Below are 25,987 nucleotides of genomic sequence, written 5' to 3' on the forward strand. Positions count from 1 at the left end.
ATGTCCAATATTTATTTTAAAATGAAACGTTTAAGTGTTTTTCTTCACCTTACACTGCCGCTGTTATCTTGTTCAGGTCTCCATTAAAACTGAACGCAAAGATTCCAGTGAGGCTAATTTGTGAACCTTAAATAAAACAAAAATATTTAACCAGCTGAACTCAAGTCACTAGTGATTCTCGGGTTCAGGTTAGGTTACCTTACAGCCATGGGCTTGGAAAACCTAGTTTTAAAGTTGCAGGCATCAAACAGATGGAGTATCTCACTGGGCATCATGGGTAGTGAAATTAAGGAGCTGCTGTTTTGAGAGCTTGACCCGTGTGTCACTGAAGTCAGGATATGTTGACCTTAGCTCCACAGCTTTTCTTTTGTCTCTTGTGAGTCCCCCTATTTACTGAAGGGCCATACTAAATAGACGGAGTGCTCCTTTAATATGCAGAGCAGGTCTGCATAATGTTGCCATATTGAAAACAAGCCACAGCTGCGCCATTCCACACTAATACACACGTTGACAGTATTTTATAACTTCTGTCTATTCAGATTCAGATTCAGAATTACTTTACTGATTCCCGGAGGGAAAATTGTCTTCGTTACAAACTCATGAATAGTAAGAAAAAAACTACAAAAAGTGTGATATACATAGGAGTTGAACAGGAAAAGTCTATGGTAGATGAATCCATTTTTAATTAAATTAAACGGTGCTTGTGGCCCTGTATATGTAACATAATTAACATATTTACTCTTTGTGTAAAATGCACAATGTCTAATTATGTAAAACTATTGACATCATTTTATCAGCCCTTTCCTCTTGACTGTTTTGCCTCCAGACTTGATGATTGTTGCTGTTAGAAATAGATAACATTTTCTACATCCTCAACCATTCTCATTTAAGAACCACAGTCAGCTGTGCTTGTCAACGTGGTTTGTGTTGTCTGACTACCCCCTGCTGAAAACATAAGGAACTGTAGGATGGAGAGAGAAGGAACAAGCAGAGTGATGTGACGTACAGGCTACAGTTGAGCTCACTAAAGCTGCCATCCATTTTTCCTGATAGCAGGGGAGGTTTATCACAAAAGACAAGAATTTAGAGAGGTTGTAATTCAATCCAGCAGGGTCACCTGTCCCGTTAGCCTGATTGTGCTGAGAATGATGGGGAATAAGCCTGTGGGCTCAGTGAGGTGGGGTGTCAGTGCAGGTCTGAGTGTCAGTGAGCTCTGATCTGTGCTGACATTGGACATCAAGGACGGTGGCTACAGGACACGACAAGCCACTACTGATCATTGCTGAGATGTCACAAGTCTAATTCAACAAAACAGCCATGACAAGAGAAGCCCTGATGACAACCGCTAAGTCTTATCCACTCTGACTGACGCCCGTTCCACCAACATCCAGGCCATGTTTTCATCAAACTGTAAATACTTTCCACACAGATGCCCTTATATTTCAATATGTACTGTATATAATGTTAAACACTACTTTAGGTTCAAGGTTGTCACACATTAAAACACATTGTCGGGGCTTAAATTGTATGTGTAAGTTTGCCGGTTATGTCAAAAACCCTTTAAAGGGTGTTTTCAATCTATATGATTTATATATTCCCTAAACATTCAGGAATAGTGTGAGTTAACATACGGATGGTTCTGACTAATTTATCCGCACTTCATAATTTCAATGTGTTTTGAAGCTTCTTCTCAGATCTTCACTCATGACCTTCAGCCCACACTGCCTCTTAAGGCCAGGGACGCCAGAGAGATGTTGTCAGCTCAACTTTCTTTCTCCATTGTCCATAGTAGGTCTATGGGATGAAATGTCTTACATAAATATAAGAGAAATGGTACGATTTCTCTCTTTTAATAGTAGGATATCTCTATGTGCAGGGAACCCAAACATACAGCCAGTGTCAAGGTAAGGCAAGGTGCACTCAAAGGGAATTACATAGCCTATAAAAAGAAAAACAGCAGAATATACACAAACACAATAAATAAGAAATTCCTATATTTAAATATTAAGTGGGAATAAATAAATTAAAAGAAAACAACAGAGTAAACGCAAACTACGATAAATATTAAATTGCACATCATGATGTTGAGGGTATTACTGTGTGTTTAGAGTCCTGACTGCCCAAGGGAAATCTATAATACAAAAAAATATTTTATTTTGTTAATTTGTCGCCCTTACTTTACTTTAGGTGGCTAAAACCTGTGAAAAGACCTGAGGATATTGACTGAGATGTTTTGATAAAAAAAAAACAAAAAAAAAACTCCCCCATGACGTCAGCCCATGCGTCCAATCAGCGCCATGGGAATCGCTCTGTTCGCTAGTCGCGTTCTGTGCGTGAGTGCGTCCGTGCGTGTGTCAACTACTTGTTAGCTAGCGCGCTAGCTGCTCTGTCAGCTAGCTTGTTGGCACATTTTCACACAGGCACCGTTTGTGCCAAGAAACAGCTGTCGTTCATCATGAGAGAGGACCCCCGCTTCCGCTGCATGTCCGGCAACCTCTGAAGCCAAAGAGGATGAGGGACCGTGTGAAAACAAGGAGAAGTTAACGAGCCAACGCCAGCAGCTGAAAGTGAGGCTCTAGCTTCTGCTCAGCTCGCTAGCATCATCCTGAGAAGGAAAGCTCTGAGATTTTTTTTTTTTTGCAAGGAAGGACTGGATGCGGAAGGAGGATATGAGGCAAGCTGGACAGCTAATGCTAATTGTAAGCGATGCTGGCATTCAAATGTGGAAAAACATTTTTACTGTGAGCACAATTGTAAAATATCTACCAAGCTAACCCTAAGCTAACATTAGCCCGCGGCAGACTGAACTAACCCTCACCGGTGGAGCTGAGACTTGTTGTTGCTGCAGGCTGCTGGTCGTACTGCTGCTGCTGCTGCTGCTGCTGGTGGTGGTAGTCACACTGCTAACGACAGGGACATCACCCAGCCTCTGAAATGCTGATAAATGCGGCCTAGCATTTAGCCGGCGACTAGCTTCAAAGCTATCTAATGATGTTTAACGTTTGTCAGCCAGTTTGCGGTGTTGTGCTGCTGCTGCTATCGATTATGTTTTCGTATTCACCGAGGTGATTTGGGAGGCGTTTGTGGGCGAAGCAGATTGTATTTTACCAGATCGGGAAGAAAGACACAGGTATATCTTCGTTAGCTAGGCTAAATTTGTGTGTGTTAGCTCGCTAATGTCAGTCAGAAAACTTAATCTAGCTGGCACAGCAGTGGCCTGGGTGTTTTAAGCTCTGTCATCCTGGCTGAAATCTCTGAAAACTTCTAAACTGTGTAGCTCCTCTGTTGTTTTTGCTTTGATTAGGAGACATCTACTCGCGACAGTTATTTTAATCACTGTCAGTTTATGCTATTCTCACCTTTTCTTTAAGTGATCTGTTAAAAAAAAAAAAAAAAACTCCACCGTAGTCAAATGACCATTACTGTAATGCGATGTATAGGTAATCAATGGTAATTGATCGCGTTAAATGTTTGACACAGCATGAATGTTAGCTAGTGATCAGTTGCTAAACGTAGCCTACCCACCACGACCAACATGATTAAATCAGGTGGAAACTATTTCGTTTGATTATTATGTGGATTTAAAGGAAGTACTCAAAGTGAAACAGAAAAGAAAGACACTCAGTCGTGCTGATCTCCACAAATGATATGTGCAAGTAGGAAGCTGACAGATTTGTGCTTACACATTTCCACTTTTGATTATTTTTGTTCCACTGTAATTCCATGAATGGCTCATTGCCCTAGCATTCATTTCCCCCACTGAATGCAATGTTTGAAATATGTTTCATATAAGGAAACAAACCAGTTTTGGTCTTTCTTACAGATGAATGTTTTTTCATACATTCAGTGGGTTACCAATGTGCCAAAAAGTCACTCTCCTCCTCATTACCCAACAAGGATTAGGCTAGAGTGTGGCAACATCGGTGCAGGGAGGGAGCACAAACTGGCACAGGAATATGCACGGATTCTTGATCTCAACTGAAGTATACATATCCAAGACCCAGAACTATTGTCCTTGATGCTACAGTCTTGGTTAACCTGCCATCCCCAATGGAAGTGCCATCATAGACACAAAATACTGTGGCTCGAACTGCTGCACAGTTTTTTGAGCTACAGCCTTGGAGGAAGCTTCTCAGCTTTTGGTTGAACCTGAAGGTGGAGATGGGTTCCCAGGCTCTTCAGATACTGCGGCAGGGGGTATGGGCTTCGCTCACAGGAGGCTGGTACGTGGACCCCCATCAGAGCACGTTCTCCAACTGCTTCCACCTCTACCTTTGGATATTTCTTCTGGCCTTCCCGTTTCTGCTGTTCATGGTAAGCACATTATTCACACAAGGCTACAGTAAATAATAAATGAAAGAACCTCTAAATTCAGGCATGAATCCTCATGACCAATTTTTTTCACATGTAACCTTGCAGAATTGCTTTGATTTACCAGAAACGGCTGCTGCAAAAGGGATTTGCTCGATGCAATGTTGCACATTCAGTGAAGGAGAAACCATAATATGACTTAACATTTGATCCTCCAACTAAACTAAAGTGGCTTTAAGGTGGTTTTAACAGCTTTTATTAGTTCCATTACCACTGATCTAATGAAGCCCTTTTTAATATTCAGCCATTATGAGATCTGGGTGGTGGCAGTACCTGGCAGTCTAGTAACTCAACTGGTCACCGTCAGACTTGTGTGAAACAAATCTACAGTTTACCTGTGTGATTGGACATGAAACAGAAAGGGGATGTATCAAAATGTACATTAATCATCCTTTGTAACTGTAAAAGAGTGTGTGCATGCAAAACAGCAGTAGGTAAGGAAGACTGTAAATTGGACCAGGGAATTTGCAAAGTTCATCTACCTCGCACATGACTATGTGGGAAATAACTTTATCATTTGCCTTCAAGTTCAGTATTTAAATAGAGTTTCAAACAGTATATGAAAACTACTGATTGCCCTCTGCACTGCACTGTTCTGGTTTAAAGTAGAATATGAATATGCTATCATTATATTAAGCACACAATACTGCATTTAGTTTGATACCTTTTGGGAATGTCGGGCTTTTATCAAAGCAGTCCTGGCCCTGAATCCTCGAGATGTAGCTATTTCTTTCTTTCATGTTTGTACTTCATCTCAGTTGCTGTCATTGTGTTTTTCTACTCCCTCTCAGGCTCTCCCTGCTAGCTTGGTGGTAGCTGGTGTCTACTCTGCTGTGGTAGCAGTCTTCTTCACCGCCATTAAGGTGGTGAACTTTCGGCTTCATGCTATGTTCGACCTTGGGGAGATTATAGAGAAGAAGCAGGCCTCACTCACAGCCGAAGCCCCAAGGACAGAAGAAGGAGATGAAGGTTCAGGTGTCCACGATGGGAATCAGCACAGGTAAGAAGGAGCTCTCTGACTGATTTTTCGGAGGAAGTGTGAGATCACAATGCTGTGAAACACTGAATCCTTTTTTAAATTTTCTGTTTGTGTAACCTCTTGACAGGGATAGTCATGTTGGTGTAGAGATGACTGTGTTTCGGAAGGTCAACTCGACACCCCCGGTGCGCTGTAGCTCACAGCACTCGCTGTTTGGATTGAACCAGGTGTCGGTGAGGCTTTCCATATTTTACAGTAGCATGCAGTCTTCTTTGCTCTCCTCATCATCTCTGGAACTCTGCTTGTCAGAAAATGTTTAATGAGTTCCCCAGCCAGTCTGTTGGGCAAATGTTTTCATTAGATCCAAATGCTGTAATGGCCTTGTCCATACAGTATGTATTGAGCTATTTTAACTAACCCACCGTGTCCTCATTCTTCAGGAGTTCTTGCCGCAGCTGGAGGACACAGGCGGCACAAAGGGTAAGTATCTGAATTCAAAATTGACAGGTTTTTATTGTAAACTGGTAAATAATGTATAAGATGTTCTCTATATAGATGTTCTCTCTATAGAGTTAAGTGTGCACTGTGCAGTGCTGCTTTTTGAGTGACTTCTTTCCTTTTACCCCAGATATCAAAGAGCTATTGCGGGAACAGGGAAGCAATAATGTGATTGTCACATCAGCACACCGGGAGATCCTACGCCAGAGTTCCCAGGACACCATTAGTAAGTCCGCCACTACTCAGTGACCAGAAACCAGCATCACGCAAACCGAACAGTGTCTAATCCTGCACGATTGAAAATAAAGTCACGCTCAGGAAGCCAATACTCTACACATTTCACTGTAGGCATGACTCTTAATCCTGTCCATTGGGATGAATGTTGGTGCATGCTTCCAAATTTATAATGAAAAGATAAAAGAGTAAAAACAGCTGTGGGTGCAGAGAGGAAACTGTGCTACAGTCTGCTTCTGAGTCTGATTTTTGGCCTGTTTCATTTTACAGGAGGCCCTGGTGTCGTCCAGTCCTGCATTGCCTCTGGTCTGGGAGGAGATTTCCCGGGTCTCATGGGAGTATCCGGAGTGTCGACTGTATTCGGAGAACCTGGAGACTGCTTGTCTATCCCCCCTTCACCCTCCAGTCAAGAAGACGGAGGCGAGAAAGAACAGTTGCAGGAAGTGGAGGAGTTACCAGAACAACTGTCTCAACGGAGTCCTGAGAACAATGGGTTGGGGGCTTATTCTCCCCTTGGCCCCTCTGCTGAATCGGAGAGCCTGGGGGATACTCCCCTCAGTCCCCTAATAAAGAGCAGCTTAAGTGAAGAGTTGAGCGAAAATCTCCTGGGTTTGGGTCTGGACCCAGTGGCATTTGCACCTGGGACCGAGCACCCGGGCAGCCGCAGCGGAGTGGCGCTCGCCGCCGGTTCCACGGACAGTTGTTTCAGCGCAGGCACCACGGACCGCGAGACGCTGAGCACCGTCAGTAGTTACCGCAGCGAAAAAACTGATTCCACTCAGCTGGAAAGCCCCTCGTTCAGCCAGCCGCGGCCTGCAGATGCACAGTCGTCTGCCTCGGCAAAAGCGAGAGGAGCCAACGTCCCTGAGCCCGCAGAAGACGTGGCAGGACAGGGCGGCAGTGACACAGATAACCTGTCGGACAGCGTGCTGCTGCGCTCCCCCTCCAAAGAGTTCTCCCTCAGCCAGGGGCTAGACAGGACGCTCGTCGAAGGAGAGGATTTGCCCCCTGTACTCGCTGATATTGCACAGCCCCCTCCTCTCCAGAACTCTTCTCCTTCAAGTAGCGGCCACTCAGAGGTTTGTGATTTAGACAGAAATGTTTCAGTTCCTCCTCTGCCGCCGCCTCGGCAGGCCAACTCGGTTCCCTCAGGGCTGGCCCTGGGTCTGGTGTGCTCTGAGCCGGCTCTGCCCATATCCTCCGCCCCCTTCCTGCTGTCCGACCAGCCTGCTCTTCAAGCCCAGCAGGTTGTGCGCCCTAAAGACTTGAAGCTGCTGCGGGCCAGCGGCAGTAGCGTGGGGCACAGGCCGGGCCGGAGGAAAGCTCCACGAAGGCGAGCCGGGGCGGGGAGCAGCAGCTTCGACTGCGGCTCTTACAGGCGTCACCACAATCACAGACAACACAGAGATTACATCCCAGTGCGCAACCGGCTGGGCGCCAAGGCGTACAGCGAAAGTCTGTTTGAGGATTCCAGCGACGAGGACGACGGCAGCGACATGAGCGCCGGTTCTAGTCTGGGCTCCCAGCGGCGATACAGCTCGGACGAAGACGACGACGACGACGACGACTCGAGTTCCTCTACCTCCTGCTACTCCCCGGACCTCGCTAACACTGGCATTACGTCCCCGCTCCCCCCTGCTGCTCAACTGCCTACTCCAAGGGATGGGGATTTACCTGACACCGCTTGCCCCTCTCATTCTCGTGCTGCTCAGCGCTCTTCTAGCACAGCGAGTGCAAAGACTCATGCGAGAGTGCTCAGTATGGACGGGGCGGGTGGAGGCCAGAGCAACACGGCGGCTCTGCCCTCCACTCTGCTCACGATGCCCTCCACCTCCACCCCCGCGCCTCGAACTCTCACCATCTCCAAGTCTGATCTGGAAGCCCGCACTATTCACACCGACGGCTTCCCTGGAACTCATCACCATCGGCTGGACTCTCTCGGAGGCTCGTGGACCGGCAACCAGATGGGCTGGAGGGCAGGAGAGCTGGTGGAGGAGGGGGCTGTGGGAGGAGGTGAGTGGGTCAGATCAGAGGTTTGAGAGATCCTGCTCTAGGTTTGGATGCTGGTGAAGGATACGATCTTGGGATGCAGTGTTTTCAGTATATGCAGCTAATTAGAAACAATGGCCCATCTGGAGGAACCTCATGGCCAGATCAGAAAATACAGAAACATATTTTTGATTTGAAATAATTTATTTAAGTATTCCCAGGTTTTTCATTTCAATCTACAAATAAGTGCAAAGTTTAAGCTCTTTCGTTCATCAAATGAAGGATGAAGTAGGGACACACACGTTTGTGCAAAGTTATAGAAGTGATGTTATCAACGATGTATTTGACTGATGAAAATGAAGTTATGGAACAGAATGAAAGATTTTTCTCAAATTTCAAGGCAGAATCAAAATGCTCTGAAATACAAACATCGGATGTATGAATTTTTAGCAACTCTGGTGAATTACAAATTATGAGACAAATCTGATAACATTGGAAAAACAGGAATATTTTTAAATTGTGTGATTAACTATATAAATTTCCCAGTGTGGGTTATAGCTGAGGATTTCATGCATGGATAGAGCAAACTTAAATTTAGGCTGTTAGAATTTACATATTTATCTATTTTCTGTTCCATCTGGGACATACTGTTGTCATGCGGTGCAATCTTAAGTGATTCATGGTATTTGTTAGTCAATGTGTGGTTGGGTTAATTACATTTAATATAATTGAAAAAGCTGATGTTACAGTGGCAGAAGGAGAAGAAAGAAGCAGAAATGGTTTTCAGCTGACACTGTAATGTAAACCATTGCATTGAAGTAACTGATAACCCTTCTGCAGCCATGGCTCCAGAGGATGGGGGCAAACACGACTCGGTCAGCAGTGTGAAGAGGACCCAGGCCATCCGCAGGAGACACAATGCTGGGAGCAACCCTACACCGCCCCCGTCCACCATGGGATCCCCTCCCAGGTCAGTCGGCTCGCAAACCTGAGTGAAGGTTATGGTTGATGCGTAGCCCCAACCGCGCCTTCAATTTTTTCAGTCTCTGACAAAGCTGCAGTCTTCAAAGCTATCTGTGAATTTTCAGTTGACTAATACTACATTTATTTGTGATGGATGTTAGCACTGGGAGCGCTAATACAAATTTTTACTTCAAGAAACCTGGCTTATAATTAATATTACCAGTAACTTTAAGAGGAATTAATGATAACGCCTGAATTAATTGATATTGAATCTCGGGGAACATGCTAGCCTTCAGCGGAACTGAATGGGCTAATGTTACAGTACGTTACTCAACATGTTTTTGCGTTTTCTCGTTCCTGTAGTCTGCAGGACCTCCAGCGGGCGCGGACCTCCTCTCACTCCCGGACTCGCACGCTCCCCTCAGCCTTACAGTTTGCCTCCTCGCTCTTACTGCCCCGCAGTGGCATCCACGAGGCCTCTACCTTCGATGACACATCAGAGGGAGCAGTGCACTATTTCTATGACGAGAGTGGTGAGTCACCGGCTTCCAAGGAGTAGATCAGCAATTTGGGAAATGCACTTAACTGAGATGATCATAAAATGGATTTTCTCATGAACTTTTTCTAAGGTTTATCTGTTAATTCCCTGTGACGTCACGTCACTGGGTGGGTTGTAAATTGAAAACGGGAACACAGGGCCCAGTTTACATGTGCTCCACTGACCTCCTCAAAAGGCTCTGACAGCGGCAGCACTGACGTACACCAGCCAGCCAGGGGAGATATGGCATTTAGTAACCCACACGAGTTGTCAGGTTATAAGACATCAACTGTGCCAGCGGTTCCCAAACTGTTCAGGCTGTTTAGGCTGACACAAATGATTTATTAAAACATTTTGAATTTAGTTTAACAAATTATTTTCTTGAATTTATTTTACTATTTACACTGTGAAAACCCCATTTGAAACAATGTATGAGTCACCTTTTTATTTATTAGTAAAATATAACAACTGAACTACGCCAATACCAAAAATGTCGGCATTCACCACTATCTCTCAGTGAAGGTCATCACCATTGACAGCGACAAGGTTTCACATGAGCATAATCTCAGTGTCTCTCATTGAACATCTGTTTCATCACTGTCAGCAGCACTCATGGACACATGTTGCCCACTCTTCCCATCCTGAAACACAGAGGCGTGATCTGATAGATCGGCTGTTATAATATAAGCAGCCAAAATGACTGCAGGTTATTCACTGTTGAAACAGTTTCATTGCAGTCTTGACTCTGTTGTGTAACAGGTGTGAAGAGGTCCTACACGTTTGGACCTGCCGGAGGTGGTTATGAGGACCCAGTTCAGTAAGTTATGAAGTTTTTTTTTTTTTTTTTTTTAGCCGTAACTGTCAGTAGGCCACGACTACAAGCTACAACTAATGCTGTTGAAATGTCATGTTTGCAGGGAAAGGGAGAGGCAGTCCCAGTCCTCAAGCTTCACCTCCACTGAGGTCCAGGAAGGGGCACCGGTTCTGTCCATGCTCCAGCCGAGACCTGTGGTTCTACAGGGCATGCAGGTGCGCAGGGTGCCTCTGGAAATGCCTGAGGTTAGCAGCCTTTCATGTTTAATGTGGCAGATTAATTAATGGAAGAATGTCATGCAATTGATGCAAATTAGTTTGGACACTCAGCCTCAAAATGAAAACAACCAGTTTTCCTCTCCTGAATTCATCACTTACGGTATTTCTCGCCTCATCTCTAGTTTGAGCTGGATCATGAATCTCTACAAGAGTCCCAGGAAAACACTCTGATGATTGAGGAGAAAGCCAAGCCCAAACAATACTACCGCTTTTGGGTGTTGCCCGGGAAGTGGCTGAGAGTTCGGTATGATCGATTGGCTCTTCTGGCCTTATTGGACAGGTAAGTAAAACAGGAGGAGTTGAGGAACGATGATGTTCTGTTTATGGGTTGCACTTGGCCGTCTCTAATATCAGTGACTGATACACAAACAATACACAAGTGAATTTTAAACAAACATTTAATTGCCAAGGAAGGAATGGGCAACTGGGCTCCTAATATTTCAAATAAATATTGAAAGTACCAGCACACCCAGTAATTTCCTATGACGCAGGTGTAGACTGTTCTGAACCCAAACCAGGCTTATGGTGAAGTACAACCATTTGTATTTTGGTTTTGACTTCAGAGAGCAGTTGAAACCACACAGCAGCTCACTCTGTACAGACGGCTGATCCCTGATACTTAAGTGGTTTTCTCTATTGACACACACAACTGTTGGTTGTGAGTTCTCAGAGAAGAGGGTTTGGATTCTCAGTCGACATCCTTCGCTGAAGATGATTTTCTCTTTCTACTCATATATGGAAGCAAAATAATAATAATTTCCCATGGTCGTAATCTTAATTGCCAGTTTTAACACCATCTCATAAAAGAAGATGACACAGATGATACAGTGACGGTGCTTCACACATCAAAGAGACTTTGTGGATTACATCAGGTGGACCTCAAGTCATGCACAAACTCTTGTGACCTTTCTGACCTCATGATTCTCCAGGCCTAAATGCCCACAGGGAAAAAGCCTGGAACATAAACCTGATTAAGCGACTGATTACTTCTGTAAATGGAGCATATTCTCCTACAGGATCCTTTTATAGCCACGTGCCTGAGGCCCACCACTATAATGGCTTATTTTAATCAAGGCATGCTAAAATATACATGTCCCAGTAGTTTCCACTTCCTTTAATCACCTTTTTATGAAGTAGCTTGGTTAAAAACATGGTTAAGCTGTGTGAATATTGATTTCTCTGAATTCTGTTGCCAGGAACCGCAGAGTTGGGGAGAACGTGTTTGCTGTGGTGCTGGCCAGTCTGGTGGCCTTCCTGGGGTTCCTCCTGCTGCTCCAGGGCTTCTTCAGGGACATCTGGGTCTTCCAGTTCTGCCTGGTCATCGCCAGCTGCCAGTACTCCTTACTGAAGGTGCCTCAGCCCTATATGCCTATTTTAATGAGACTGTGTCAGCCTGATTGAGATCTTGAGCACAGAAAATAAAATGTAGAGGGAGTTGCAGTAGTCAAGGCAAGAGGAATTAAAAGTGTGAATAAGTTTATCCGGATGTGGATGAAGTAAATACTCAACCTTGGCTGTGTTTTACAAGCGATTAAAGCATGACTGAACAACTCTCTTCACCCGAGGTGTAAAGCTCAAACCTTGGTCAAAAATTAGTGCAAGGTTTTTGACTGGAGGCTAAAATAGTTTGTTAATCAACCTAAGTTTTGTTTGTTACTAACTTCTTCTTTTCTTTTTTTTAAAGAGTGTACAACCAGATGCAGCTTCTCCCATGCATGTGAGTACTGGTTTCATCTTTTATTTGTTAAAATATTCTCAAAACTAAAAACCCAAACAAGGCGTTATCCCTGTAACATTTGTTTGTAACGGTGTCTTTTTGCCGGTTATTTTAAAAGGGCCACAACTGGATCATCGTGTACAGTCGGCCGGTCTACTTCTGCTTGTGCTGTGTGATGATCTGGATCTTTGACCTATCTGGGCGCTCTGAAAGCCTGCAACCGTTCTCCCTCTATGGCGTCACCTTCTTCTCTGCGCACTTCCTGCTCTGTGTCAGGGACATGCTCATTGGTTAGTTTCTATACTCGGCTCGTTACATCACCGATGTGACAGCAAGCCTGTGAAAACCTCAACCACATTAACATCTTTGCTTTTTTTTATTGGAGAGGTCATTCAGTAGGTTAGAGATTAGCTGTAGATGTTAACTTATCTTCATTATATCACTGTGTTACACATATGGATTGATGGTTTAAACTTGGAGAGGTGTGCAAGATACAAAATGCGAACACTTTTCCTTCTTCACAGTTTAATTTTTCTCTTTTCTCTCTCTTTTATCCAACAGTGTTTGCCTTGTGTTTCCCAGTCATTTTCCTGTTTGGGTTGCTACCTCAGGTCAATACGTTTGTGATGTGCCTGCTGGAGCAGATCGACATGCACATTTTTGGTGGAACTGGTAAGAACATGGTGACACAAATGGGTCAATGATGTTAAAACTTGGCAGAAAAATAGCATCTGAATACTGATGGCTTAGAAACTACACATCAGTTACCTGTGTTTGTGTTCGTCCTTTGATGTATTTATTTATTTATTGTCTCTTTTCTCAGCCACCACCAGCCCCCTCTCATCTCTGTTCAGCCTAATACGCAGTGTGTTGGTGGCTGCTCTGCTGTACGGTTTTTGCCTCGGTGCTATCAACGTAAGTGAAGCAGAGCCTGTGCACGAACAAAGTGGTGCAGCGCCGGTGTTTCTGATCAGAGTAGCAATTCATATGAACAGTCTTTATTTTTATTAATTGATGTTTTTGTTTCTTTTTCGTCAGGCACCCTGGGGGGACGCCCATGTGCCAGTACTCTTCTCTGTGTTTTGCGGCCTCCTCCTGGCCTTATCCTACCACCTCAGCCGCCAAAGCAGTGATCCCACCATCCTATGGTCTGTGTATTAACTTAGACTGACAGTCATGGTCTAAGTTGTCATTAAACATTATATGAGAGAAATGTATAACTAAAGAGATCGTGTTCTGAATTCACTGACAAAACACAATGCATCCATTGTATCGACAGAAGAGGAGCAGCAGTAGCTTTCTACAAAGTGTATTGCCCTTATTACCCTGTGACTTTGATGCCAACTTCAGCTTCTTGCTGTAGTTCTCATGTTTTTTTTTTTTTTAACACTCACATCAGGTCACTCGTCCGGTCTAAGTTATTCCCCGAGCTGGAGAATCGAACACCAGAAGAACCCCCTGTGGAGATCAAGGACCCTCTTCCTGAGAAGCTGCGTAACTCTGTGGTAAAGATCACACCTCACCTTCCTGCGCAGGCCAACTATTTCACTTTGATTTCAAAGCGTCATTAATTTTAAACTCACTCTCTCTTTGTAGAAAGAGATTCTGCATTCAGACCTCGTCATGTGTCCCCTCATGGCTGTGATTACCTTTGCCATCAGTGCCAGCACCGTTTTCATCGCTCTACAAGTCAGTATTATCCTATTACTACAACACATTTCTCAGAGTTTTAGCGACAAACAGCCCGTAGACCTTTGATGCTAATGCTCCTCTTGTTCTTTCAATCCACAGCCTGCTCTCAGCTTTGTCTTGTACATCCTGGCCGGGGTGGTAGGCTTCATTACACACTATCTCCTGCCGCAGCTCCGCAAACAGCTGCCGTGGTTCTGCCTGGCTCACCCGGTGCTCCGCTCCAAAGAGTACAGTCAGTTTGAGGTCCGAGGTGAGTGTCTGATTGCTCTTTTACCTTCGCTCACATGCCCAGAAACACACAAGTGCGAGTAAATTGAAAATTTCCATGCAGCTTTACCCCCTGCCGGGAAAAGTGTTTACACCTTTTACTCCATGCAGCTTTTTCCTAGTCGAAGTAATGCTCACCACAAACATCTCAACAACAGCACCAAACTGTGTAGTTGTTTTTAAACAGTTAAGTGGCTGCGTATTTCAAGGTATCCCTGAGACTAAAATCAATTAGTCAATTAATCAACAATACTACTGAAGTGGAATTAATAATGAATCACTTCAAGGACAACTTTATTTCATCTTCAGGCTGTTTTGATGTAAAATACCTTCACACTGCAGACTGCTCCCTCCTGTATCTGCTTCCAGGCATCGCAAGAGGATGTCAGAGATGCTACACCATACCACCCATTGTATAAACATCTTTCCAACTTTTTTTCCCGTTTAGATAATTTTCTGCCAGATTTATTTCGCAGCTGTGAAAAGCTTCAGGGGGACAGACAGAGTTTGGGTTGTGGATTTATCTCAACAAGTGTGTAAAGATTGTTTTTCTTGCCGTTCGCCCCCCCAGACGCCGCTCAGTTGATGTGGTTCGAGAAGCTGTACGCGTGGCTCCAGTGCGTGGAGAAGTATTTCATCTACCCCGCAGTGGTGCTCAACTCCCTGACGACAGAAGCTCGAACTGTGGGCCAGAACCACAAAGAGCTGGACATCCAGTAAGCCTTTTCCTCATTCTGTCTCCAAACTATTTCACATCCATACATTACCCCACGCTCTCCGTCTCTGCTCCCCAGGGATATGTATTGTTGGCCGTGTTGGAACCGTAGAACATAAAATTAATAGACACGCTGAACAACCCCCCCCTCCCCAGGTGTATTGCTTTCTGCAGGGTGTGCTCAGTAGCACAAGATACAGGAAATATATTTCCTCAATAGATTTTTTTTTTCTCCTCTTCAATCCATAAACTGGCCAGTATCTAGAGTTGTCTGTCATTTCTAGTTTAACCAGAACACATGCAGGTTACAGCCGTGTATTTCGACATGTGACCCTGACTCTCTCTCTCTCTGTCTCGACTCCTGCAGCAGCCGAGCTCTCTTCATCTCAGTCGCGGGGATGAAACTGCTGCGTTCGTCCTTCTGTGCGCCGTCGCAGCAGTACGTCACACTGTGCTTCACCACGCTCTTCTTCCACTTCGACTATCCACACTTCTCGGAGACCTTCCTTATTGACTACTACTTCATGTCCATTCTCTTCAGCAAGGTTAGCACACATGCCCCATCAGCTCAAATAATATGAACTCATTCCATTTTGTTCTTCTTTAGAAGCTGTTTGGGCTCCACGGTTTATCTTTGTGGCTGACAACATATTTCCGCTGTGTGATTTTTATTTTTTTTTTGTCCTTTGAATTCTCAGATGTGGGACCTGTTGTACAAGCTTCGCTTTGTTCTGACTTACATCGCCCCCTGGCAGATCACCTGGGGATCCGCCTTCCACGCCTTCGCTCAACCCTTTGCTGTGCCCCGTATCCATTTGTTTAATGTTGTGACAGAGTTAATTCCCAAGTTCCTGTTTTGATGTGTAATACAATCTAATACACCACCAGCACAAATTACAGCTTCAAAATGTGACGCAGTTTATAACGTTCAGTGTATGTTGAAACAACTTTTTGTTGTCTGAGTTATTTTGTTCCTCTCCTAACCATGGTGCATCACCTGGACTGGACTAGGATCGTTTCAAAGACATTTCACCAGCTGCTATTTGTTGACGTCATGTCCTTAACTCGTGTTACTCCAGACTCTGCTGTGCTTTTTGTGCAGGCCATCTTCTCTGCCATATTTTCTACCCCTCTTAATCCTGTCCTAGGCAGCGCTGTGTTTGTCACCTCGTACACCAGACCCGTAAAATTCTGGGAGCGCGACTACAAGTATGTTTTGATCAAATTATCTAAGCTGCTGTCACTGTGACGCTACAGTTGTTCCTACAATCCACATATTATGGATTTCATTGAGCCCTAATGCTAGTTTGTCGTTTCTGCAGCACCAAGCGGGTCGATCATTCTAACACCAGACTCGCCACTCAGTTAGACCGAAACCCAGGTAATGAAATAATGTTTTATTACCATCAAGTTATCTCTATTGGTCTTTTGTTTTGTACTTTATCTATAGTGATGGTCCTTTCTTTCTTAAATTTCTCAAAGGTGCCGATGACAACAACCTGAATTCTATTTTCTACGAGCACCTGACCCGCTCTCTGCAGCACAGCCTGTGTGGAGACCTGCTGCTCGGCCGCTGGGGCAACTACACCACGGGCGACTGCTTCATCCTCGCCTCGGACTACCTCAACGCGCTGGTGCACATCATCGAGATCGGCAACGGCCTCGTCACCTTCCAACTAAGGGGTCTAGAGTTCAGAGGTCAGCAGCAGGGGGACGATGGGGCAGACGGTGTTCAGAGCGTGTGTGTGCAATGAGCTCAGTTTTGTGTTTATCTGATTTGGACATGGTTTGAATATGTCACTCGACCGTGTGTTACCCCAACTTTTTTTTATTTATTTATTTCAATTGATTTGGTTTAAAAATGACCAAACAGTCCATACAAATCATTATTGAACATACAAACAACAAAACCCCAAACAACTGACAATCATACAAAACAAGACAAGGACACAGAATAAAAGAACAAAAGAGAAATAGAAAAAAAAGAAAAATGTGTGATGGTGTTATTTGAGTGTTTTTGTCATTTTAATCAAGGATCACTTGAAAATTAAACATGGCTTGGTAAACAGAAATGATTGAACCAAATTTAGTTTGAAAATTTTGGTTTTTTTATGCCCACACACACACAGGATGTTTAGACTTGTAGTCTTGTCTTCAGTTTATTAAAATTATGATTGAATTGACAGTTCAAGGTTATTGTAAATTTAGCTTAGTAAAGTCAGATTAAGCTGAACCTCGTTGTCTTCACCTCTGCCCAGGAACCTACTGTCAGCAGAGGGAGGTGGAGGCCATCACGGAGGGCGTGGAGGAGGACGAGGGATGCTGCTGCTGTGAACCCGGTCACCTGCCCCACATGCTGTCGTTCAACGCCGCCTTCGGACAGCGCTGGCTGGCGTGGGAGGTGGCCGCCACCAAGTACGTGCTGGAGGGCTACAGCATCAGCGACAACAACGCAGCCTCCATGTTGCAAGTATTCGACCTGCGGAAGATCCTCATCACGTATTATGTCAAGGTGAGCCGTGTTTCAAAGGATCAAAGGACCTTTTTATGCTCTCCGCTCTGAAACCGTGCCTCCTGCTAACAGTCGACATGACGACGTGTTCCCTCAAACAGAGCATCATCTACTATGTGAGTCGGTCCTCTAAGCTGGAGGAGTGGCTGACTAACGAGACCGTTCAGGAGGCTCTGCGGCCGTGTCAGGGGCCCAACTACGTAGACAGTGACCCCACCTTCAACCTGAACATCGACGAGGACTACGACCACAGGGCCTCCGGGATCACCCCCTCCTCATTCTGCATGGTTTACCTGGACTGGATTCAGTACTGCAACAGCAGGCGCCAGACGGTGAGACCCTCCTCGACATTTACTCCAGAATCCATCTTAGGCCGCGTTCAGACTGCAGGCAAATCTGATTCAAATCTGATTCCTTCTCATATCCGATTTTTAGGGCTAACTGTCCACACTGTTTTTAGCAAGTGTCCAAATCGCATTTGGCTCTGTTCAGACTGGGCCACATTATTGACCCATCTGACAGGTTGCTGTAGCAACGACGTCGGAGCGGAGGCTACGCCATATGTGACAGGCGATGCCTCGCGGACGTGGCGGCTACTCTCGCTGCAGCACAGTGATCTGCCCGGTGCTGCAGCCGCACTACCCCGCTAGTTTCAACCTCAGCCCGCCTGGTGTGTGCGTGTGTGCGTGTGTACGTGTACCGGAGACTGGTGTGTGTGTGTGTGTGTGTGTGTGTTTGTGTGTGTGGCCACAGAGACGGGAAACTCCAGCACCCCAGAGCTGGGAGCGCGCCGTCGCCGTCACTCCTGTCGCCGACAACACGGTAGTTTGCATAAAAGAAAAGTAACAAGAAGGAAATTGATATTTAACTGGAGCTCACGGGACCATACGGGACCTGTAACACAGTGACAGCGCCGCGGAGAGTGACGTCACGGACAGTCAAAACCGATCTGAGTGTTTGGAGCTGTTCAGACTGAGACGCATCTGTCCAAATGCGATCTGAAACTACCTCCCGGAGGTGGTTTCGATCCGTTTTGCAAAAATCGGATTTCATGTGATTTGGGACTGTTCAGACTTCAAAAGAGTCATCCAGTTCCAATCTGGAGGGGCTAAAAATCGGATTTTTGCTGGCAGTCTGAACGCGGCCTTAGGTCGTAGTTCTTGTCTTTTTTTTCCCTCATTCTGGTCCTTGGCTTAGCTGGAATCTATAATTTGTAATCTGTGATCATATTGTGAAACTGAAACTTGTTTTGTTTGAATGTAGTTCACCTCTGTTATTGTTGTATCGTATAATTCATCATAATTTGTCTGTTGTATTTTAGCCGGTTACCTGTGAAAGAGACTCTCCACTTGTCAACCTCTGTTTTGGGCTGTGTATCCTGGGAAGAAGAGCTCTGGGCACAGCCTCACACAGCATGTCTGCAAGGTAAGGCCCCCAGACCCATGATGCCACGTCTCATATGGAGGTTAATGTCACTATCTGAATATGTGCTGGTTATGTGCAACAGCTACAGTTGTTTTTCTGTTCGACAGCTTGGAGCCGTTTCTCTATGGCCTCCACGCTCTCTTCAAGGGAGACTTTCGTATCACGTCTCCTCGGGATGAATGGGTGTTTGCAGACATGGACCTGCTGAATCGAGTCGTGGCCCCAGGAGTGCGGATGTCCCTCAAACTGCATCAGGTACAGCGACGACAAAAAAAAAAAACAGTCCTCAGGTTTAGATAAAGATTGTTTTTGCCACTGAACTAAGACCAGCCCTTTGATCTGCGTCACCCTCCAGGACCACTTCACATCTCCAGACGAGTATGAGGATCCGATGGTTCTGTACGACGCCATCACTGCCAACGAGGAGAAGATGTTGATATCACACGAGGGCGACCCCGTGTGGCGCAGCGCCATCTTAGCCAACATGCCTTCGCTGCTGGCACTGCGCCACATCATGGATGACGGCAGCGACGAGTACAAGATCATCATGCTTAACAAGCGGTTCCTGAGCTTCAGAGTCATCAAGGTGACGGCTCATCCTGGGAATTACTCATCTTGTTATCGCGGCGTGTTTTAAAGGGATAGTTCAACATTTTGGCAAATTGGCCCATTGCCATAATCCCTATAGTCATAGCAGTAGGTTTGTTACCTTTAATTGTCGGTGTAAGCAGTTTTTAGAACGGCGGAGCAGAGCCGCAGGCTGCTCAGATCTACGCTACAGAGGCTCATGGGATTTCTTGGTTTCCCTCATCAAATACACAATCCAACAACTCCAAAACGCTCTCGTGGACAAGTTGTGACCTGCACATTCACCACACTATGAGATAATAACGGAACGTTACGAGACAGAGTTGTTTTAGAGGTAAATGCAGAGACTGCTTGCTGAAAAAACGCATCAGTGGTTTTGCATGAATTTACCTCTAAAACAACTCTGTCTCGTAATGTTCCGTTATTATCTCATAGCGTGGTGAATGTGCAGGTCACAACTTGTCCATGAGAGCGTTTTGAAGTTGTTGGATTGTGTACTTGATTAGTTTAAATAGCTTGCACTGATAATTAAAGGCAACAAACCTACTCCTAAAACTATAGGGATTATGGCAATGGGCCAATTTGCCAAAATGTTGAACTATCCCTTTAACCACGATTTGTTTATTTTCCTTGAAATGTTGATGCTTTTAATAATTGAGCCTGTACACCCCTGTGCTCCTCTCCTGACCTGCCTCTGTGCCGCCCCCTGCAGGTGAACAGAGAGTGTGTGCGCGGGCTGTGGGCGGGGCAACAGCAGGAGCTGGTTTTCCTGCGCAATCGCAACCCAGAGCGCGGCAGCATTCAAAACGCCAAACAGGCCCTGAGGAACATGATCAACTCCTCGTGCGACCAGCCCATCGGCTACCCCATCTACGTGTCCCCCCTCACCACCTCATACGCCGGGGGGCACAGCCAGCTCCGGTCCGTCTGGGGCGGACCCGTCAGCCCACACAACATCTACACCTGGCTCATCAGCAGCTGGGACAGGTACGCGAGATAAACTTAAAGACAAACTGTGTGAAAATGTCTCCCATGTGAAAATGTCTCCCATAATTTATACATATATGCTGCATTCACGTGGAGTCGGGCAGACGGACGACAGGCGCTGCACAGAACGGGATAAACAAACAAGCGGTCCGTCGGAACGGCACAAAGCAAAATGATGTGACAGTATGTTGTTATGGCGATGTCGTATGGTTTACCTCACCCACGTTTTACCGGCCTTCTCTCGTCCACTATCCGGTTTGCCGTCTGCCTGATTCCACATGAATGCAGAATGAGTGTGACCCTCCATCCTTTCTCACACTACATTGCTGTGATGGTTTTTAAATAAGTAAAGCAGATTTTATTTATATATAGCGCCTCTCCCAGATAAGAATCACAAGGTGCTTTACAGCGAGAACAGAATTGAGTACAAAATACATGATGATACAACCAACAATGTTAACGAAGATCCAGACAGCAACGTAAGCCAGAGAAAGCAAGAAATAGACGCCACCTCAGTCGTTTTTCCAGAGCGGACCGCTCCGGTGTCTCTCTGTGAGTCAGTGTTTCTGTGGTAACCTTACAGTCGCACTGCCACTGAACGTAAAAGATGGCGGTACAACATGGCAGCCAGCATTGTGTTTGAATATTCCATTCATGTTTCCATAGAGCTGGCAAAGCTTACCAGAACACTTCAGTTTGTTGATGAGGGTAATTGCTAATTAATGAAACACATGCTTTTGAGTGAAATAAGTGAATAGACAACATGAAAAGTTAAACAGACACACACACAGAGAAAATGGTTGAGGGACAGTCAAACTGCTGTGATGGTCTTGGCTCTAATAAACGTCTGTCCACAGGTTACAGAAAGGTTGTGGCGCCGGTTGCAACAGCGGTGGAAACATTGAGGACTCGGACTGTGGAGGCGGCTCCACCTCCATCTCCACCAACCCAGCTGTTCACACCACCCAGAGTACGCCGGCCTCCAGCCTTCCCCAGCCGCACATCACCACTGTCCAGCCCTCGATGGGTAAGAGACCTAAGAGCAACTGAAAAAAACTACAGCTGCACACTTTGTTTAATTACAACGTTTCATAAGGAACAAACTTGAATGTCTTTTTTCAGGTACAGACAACCCTGTCGGTCCAACCCAGACCTGGCCGCACCACCCGCAGCCGCTGCCGTTAGCTCTGCTCAGCCAGTCGGAGGGCCGGATGGAGGCGGGCCTGCTCACCTCCCTACAGCGCACCTCCTCCATTCAAGGGCTCCTGGGCCAGCAGCTGTCGAGCTCCCAGCTCTCCTTCAGCAGCGGCGTGGCTCCGCCTCCTCTGCCGGGCCCGGAGCGCTTCTGCCCGGCGAGCCTGTTGGAGAACTCGGGGCACAGAGCGGGCCAGCGGGCTGGCCTCGGCCAGGGCGGTGGACTACACTATGAGTGCCACTTTGGCAAATGGAGTTTTTCAGGCAGGAAGGGCTTTAACGGACCGGCTGCAGTGGAGGGAGAGGGAGGAACAGTACAGACCATACGCACACAGGTGAGGAGGCCGTCGATATGTTAACTGCCGATTCGTATGAAGCTGTAGTCCAAGGCTACGTTTACCGATCTGAACAGAAAACACAAAAGTGGTGTTGTGTCCTCACTTTTTATTCCACATTTTTGAGGGGAAATCTGCACGCATGCATACGGTGACGCAAAAGTTTGTCAGAATAAGGTTTTCAAATCGACTAAATAATCAGGAAGTGATCAGGATATCTTGTTAACATTTTGTGGGAAATACCTCAAATTTGCACTAACATTTAGTCATTGTGAAGGTCGAATTTGAGACTCAAGGTAAAGATTTACACCGATTGTTGATACCTTGTGTGACTGTCAGTGAACAGAGATGTAACCTGCAGCTAGTCTAGAATAACCCTGGCATGTAAGATAAGAGGTGGTAATTATAGTTTTCATAGACAAACTGTCACTTTTATCTTTCCCAGTCTACCCCTCCCGTGCCCCTACAAGAGGTCAGTCTGACACAAGATCCTCTGGGAGCCACTCAAACGCTGGATCCGACCCTGCTGACCCCAGGCGACCCCCCCACCCACCGAGAGGAATCCACAGAGCTGCCTTTACTTGAGCACCTGCGCTGAGTCTGCACTGGGAGACCCTGAGTGACGTAGTCTGCAGCGAAAGCACACCACGGTTGAATCTGAACCGAGCCTGGCTCCGTCCAGACCGGACTCATTCCAGCCTTCGACACTCATTCCATCAACCCAAGTTTAAAGTGACTCGGTGCGACTGCATTTTGTCCTCTTAACGACCCACTGCAATACTGGATGGATTTGGTTACACACACACACACACACACACACATGCACATCACCCCCCTCTCCTTCTCAGCCAAAGGAGTTAAACATCTGAATGCTGAGCTGATGCACGTCAGATCATGAAATGATTTCAGCCAAAGTCAGCTTTCATCAAGACTCATAAGGCCTGATGATGGACTCGTTCTCTTCTCTTTTTTTTCCAAACAAAGGCACTCGGTGTCTCTATGGACAACCGCTGGGTTGTAACAGTAGTGACAGGCCAGAAAGGCCAGTGCAATTATGAGGGATATTTTGCTTGAGGATTGTTTATTTTTATATCCTGGAGAATAGAGGGTCACCTCTGACTTTGTCTCACTTAACATCTGCACCAGCAGGTTTTTTTTTGTTGTTTTTTTTGCATCACCAATCAGAAAACAGATCAGTATGTTGCTGTATGTGCAGGCGAAGGATATGTGGAAACCATGATAAGCCTTGTTTGCCCCCCCCCCCCCGTCCCCCTCCCTACTCACTGGACCTACAGTCGTGTCAAATAATATTTATCAGTACATATTGAACAATTTCTGGAGCCTCCACTTCTGTTCCCCTGCACATCACACATATTCAACAAGGAAGAAAAAAAAGAAGAAAAAAAAAAACACATCTCACCAAAATGTCATCTTTGTCCTCTGGCCTATTTCCTACAGAGGTGCCTGACAACATCAACACTCAACAGTTCTGTTCTTGGAGCAAGTTTCAGGGAAAAAAAACAAAACAAACAACAAACTCCCATCCCAGCCAACATGTGGTGCTTTTACCGCTAGTTTACAGTCGATGTAGGCCTGGACACGAGTCCTGAATCTGACTAGCAACACAGAGATGTGGGATGACTTCGGACAGAGCTGGTGTCCACGGATCAGGCTTCAGCGGAGGGTGATTTCCAATCTGTGAAAAAATTGTGTTGATCACAAGACGGGAGTGTTAGAAACTTAAAGCCTTTTTTTTGGTGAGTGGAATGTCCTTTTTGTTTTACTTTACTTGAAGAATCACCAGTTCCTCGTTGTTGAAGGGGCGCTGCATTTGTTTTCTTTGGATGAGCGATCAATAACGCCCTCTCTGATCAGATCCAGTCTTTTTTTTTTTTTTTTTTCTCTCAATAGCAGGGACCCAGGCTGCTTCGTGTGGGGAGCTCTGTTTTCTTTGCCTGCAGTTACGGCCCCTCCCATTGCTATACTACTGCTTCTGCATCTCCTGCTACTACTAATATACCCACTACTACTGCTGTTTCTACAAACAGTTAAATCCAGCGTTTTAGTTGGAAATAAACAAAGCTGAATAAATACTGAAAGCAAAGGTGGAATATTTATTTGATTAATATTGTCTTACAGATATCTTTAACGGGGTTTGTCTATATGGTGTGCTGATATATCGAATTGGAAATCTGCCTTCTTTCAACTGTACCCCCACCCCCCACACCCCTCCCTCGATTTGTTTGGTGTCATCACATTTGTATCATCTCACCAATAGCTGTCTTTTTATATAAATATATATATGTAATAGAACTGGAAGTATTCCTGAGAAGTCACTTTAGGTTGGTTTCCCACTCTTGCACTCTCTTTGTTCCACCACTGTGAAAATCGGCTGAAAAACACTGATCGGGAGGTTGAGGTACGTGACGCAACGTGGAAAAAAAAGACACTGACCCACCGACCCTAAATCCAGTGGCTTTGTCCCCCTGACTGCCCCTTTTTTTTGTCTGCAGTGGTTTAAAGGTTCTGAAATAACCTCGTGCCAATACCATCGATCGCCGAACCAGAAGAGCACTCGTTTTCTCACCAAATTCTCTCTCAGATGCGTCGTCCCCCTGTAGGAGGCTTGAAAGGAGGCCGGCGTTCTCAGGGTCTAATAACAGGAAAGAAATTGACTTCTTTTTTTTTGTCCAAAGGGAGAAAACTGAAAGGGGGATAAGAGTAACAAAAAAAATGAAATACTTAAGTGTCACAGTTCTGAAGCACGTTGAGTACTGGGTCAGACTAACGTTACAAAAGATGCCTCCCTCTCCACCCGACCCCACAGCAGTTTGTTCTCTCTGGGTTTAAGTACGTTCTGCACACTGCATGCTGTTCAAGCCACATATTTGTTGAATCTTTCTGTCCTGGCAGTGCTGTTTTTTCCCACTTTCAGCTCCTTACATCTGAACAAGGGACAAGTACAATACGTTTGGTTGTTTTTTGTTTTTTTTTTGGTTTAGTTTTGTTGTTGTATTTTTCTCTCCCCGCTTTTTAAAAGATCTGTTTGGCAGCCTGGAGATTTCTCAGTCTCGGCTGTGCAGACCCTACGGCAGGTGAAAAGTGTCACTATCCCTCTCAAAACTCGTTTGTAACTTCCTTGACTCAGGAAAAACAGACTTTCTGATCAGTGTTGTTTTCTGTTTTTCTTTTCTCACTCATCTTGTATCCAAAGCAACAGGGAGTTATATTGTTTGTTTTTTTGTTTTCAATTTTTGTTTTTCATTTTACTTTGCTGGGAGTGAGGAAAGCACAAGTTAACAGACAGACCTGGGTGTCAATAAAAAGGGATTTCTTAATCTCTGAAATTATGTACAGCATGTTTCGTATATAAATATATATTTAAAATATAAATCTATTTTATTATTATTGGATTTTGGGTTCTTTTACATTGAAGACACTATGGAGGGACACTGTGTTTACCTATCAGAGGGCAAGGCAGAGTGGAGAGAGGCACTCTTCACATTGAAATGTGCAGTTTTGGAAGAATCAATTAATACTTCTTTTGCACAAAATGTATCATACACCATCCCCACTTTGTTATCATTTTATTATTTTAGCTATTTTTGGGAGGGGGGGTCTTTTATTTAAGAACTTTAAGTCAATGTTAAATGTTCTGTACAGTTTTTTTATGTGATTTTTTTTTTCCTCCTATTTAAATTAAAGGTTTTTGTGTCTTTGTTTGCAAATCAACTGTTTTGGGTCCATTCATTTTCCTTTTGAACCTAACCTGTTGGGTTGGTTTGGTCTGGGGAGTTGTAAACCTTCATTTGTAATTATTTTGAACACAAAGGGCATAAAGCTGCAAGAAATTGGTGTCCTTAACCTCTACATTATTTAACTAAAATAAGT

At 45.2% G+C, this 25,987-nt stretch overlaps 1 protein-coding gene across 4 annotated transcripts; it reads left to right on the forward strand.

Annotated features, from left to right (window-relative positions):
* The first annotated feature begins 2,329 nt into the window (after positions 1-2,329).
* On the forward strand, positions 2,330-24,187 carry LOC146974557 (pecanex-like protein 3). Of its 4 annotated transcripts, none has more exons than XM_085798056.1 (36): positions 2,330-2,699; positions 3,824-4,314; positions 5,163-5,371; positions 5,478-5,583; positions 5,791-5,830; positions 5,979-6,074; positions 6,353-8,095; positions 8,912-9,041; positions 9,398-9,567; positions 10,332-10,389; positions 10,490-10,631; positions 10,787-10,944; positions 11,861-12,014; positions 12,349-12,381; positions 12,500-12,671; positions 12,943-13,053; positions 13,205-13,296; positions 13,420-13,529; positions 13,781-13,886; positions 13,978-14,070; positions 14,173-14,323; positions 14,912-15,056; positions 15,423-15,600; positions 15,754-15,862; positions 16,135-16,264; positions 16,378-16,436; positions 16,538-16,753; positions 17,314-17,567; positions 17,669-17,899; positions 18,889-18,992; positions 19,100-19,247; positions 19,348-19,578; positions 20,293-20,567; positions 21,425-21,594; positions 21,690-22,096; positions 22,542-24,187. In XM_085798056.1, the coding sequence occupies exons 2-36, from the start codon at positions 4,162-4,164 to the stop codon at positions 22,692-22,694; spliced, it is 6,837 nt and encodes a 2,278-aa protein (XP_085654182.1). In that variant the 5' UTR covers positions 2,330-2,699; positions 3,824-4,161; the 3' UTR covers positions 22,695-24,187. The 4 variants fall into 4 exon arrangements, with proteins under 4 accessions (XP_085654182.1, XP_085654184.1, XP_085654183.1 ...); XM_085798058.1 differs by having other exon boundaries at positions 2,350-2,699; positions 15,426-15,600; XM_085798057.1 differs by having other exon boundaries at positions 2,525-2,674.
* Positions 24,188-25,987: the final 1,800 nt, after the last annotated feature.

The sequence above is a fragment of the Trachurus japonicus genome, chromosome 14, assembly GCF_045865225.1.
Source record: "Trachurus japonicus isolate A0001 chromosome 14, Traja_1.0".
NCBI classification, from domain to species: domain Eukaryota; kingdom Metazoa; phylum Chordata; class Actinopteri; order Carangiformes; family Carangidae; genus Trachurus; species Trachurus japonicus.

Bases quoted from the DNA above. Each gene is read 5' to 3' on its own strand.
- LOC146974557 (XM_085798056.1), top strand. From the start codon at position 4,162: ATGGGTTCCCAGGCTCTTCAGATACTGCGGCAGGGGGTATGGGCTTCG. The intron at 10,632-10,786 runs GTTAGCAGCCTT...CCTCATCTCTAG, and splicing joins TGCCTCTGGAAATGCCTGAG to TTTGAGCTGGATCATGAATC. The intron at 13,887-13,977 runs GTAAAGATCACA...CTCTCTTTGTAG, and splicing joins AGAAGCTGCGTAACTCTGTG to AAAGAGATTCTGCATTCAGA.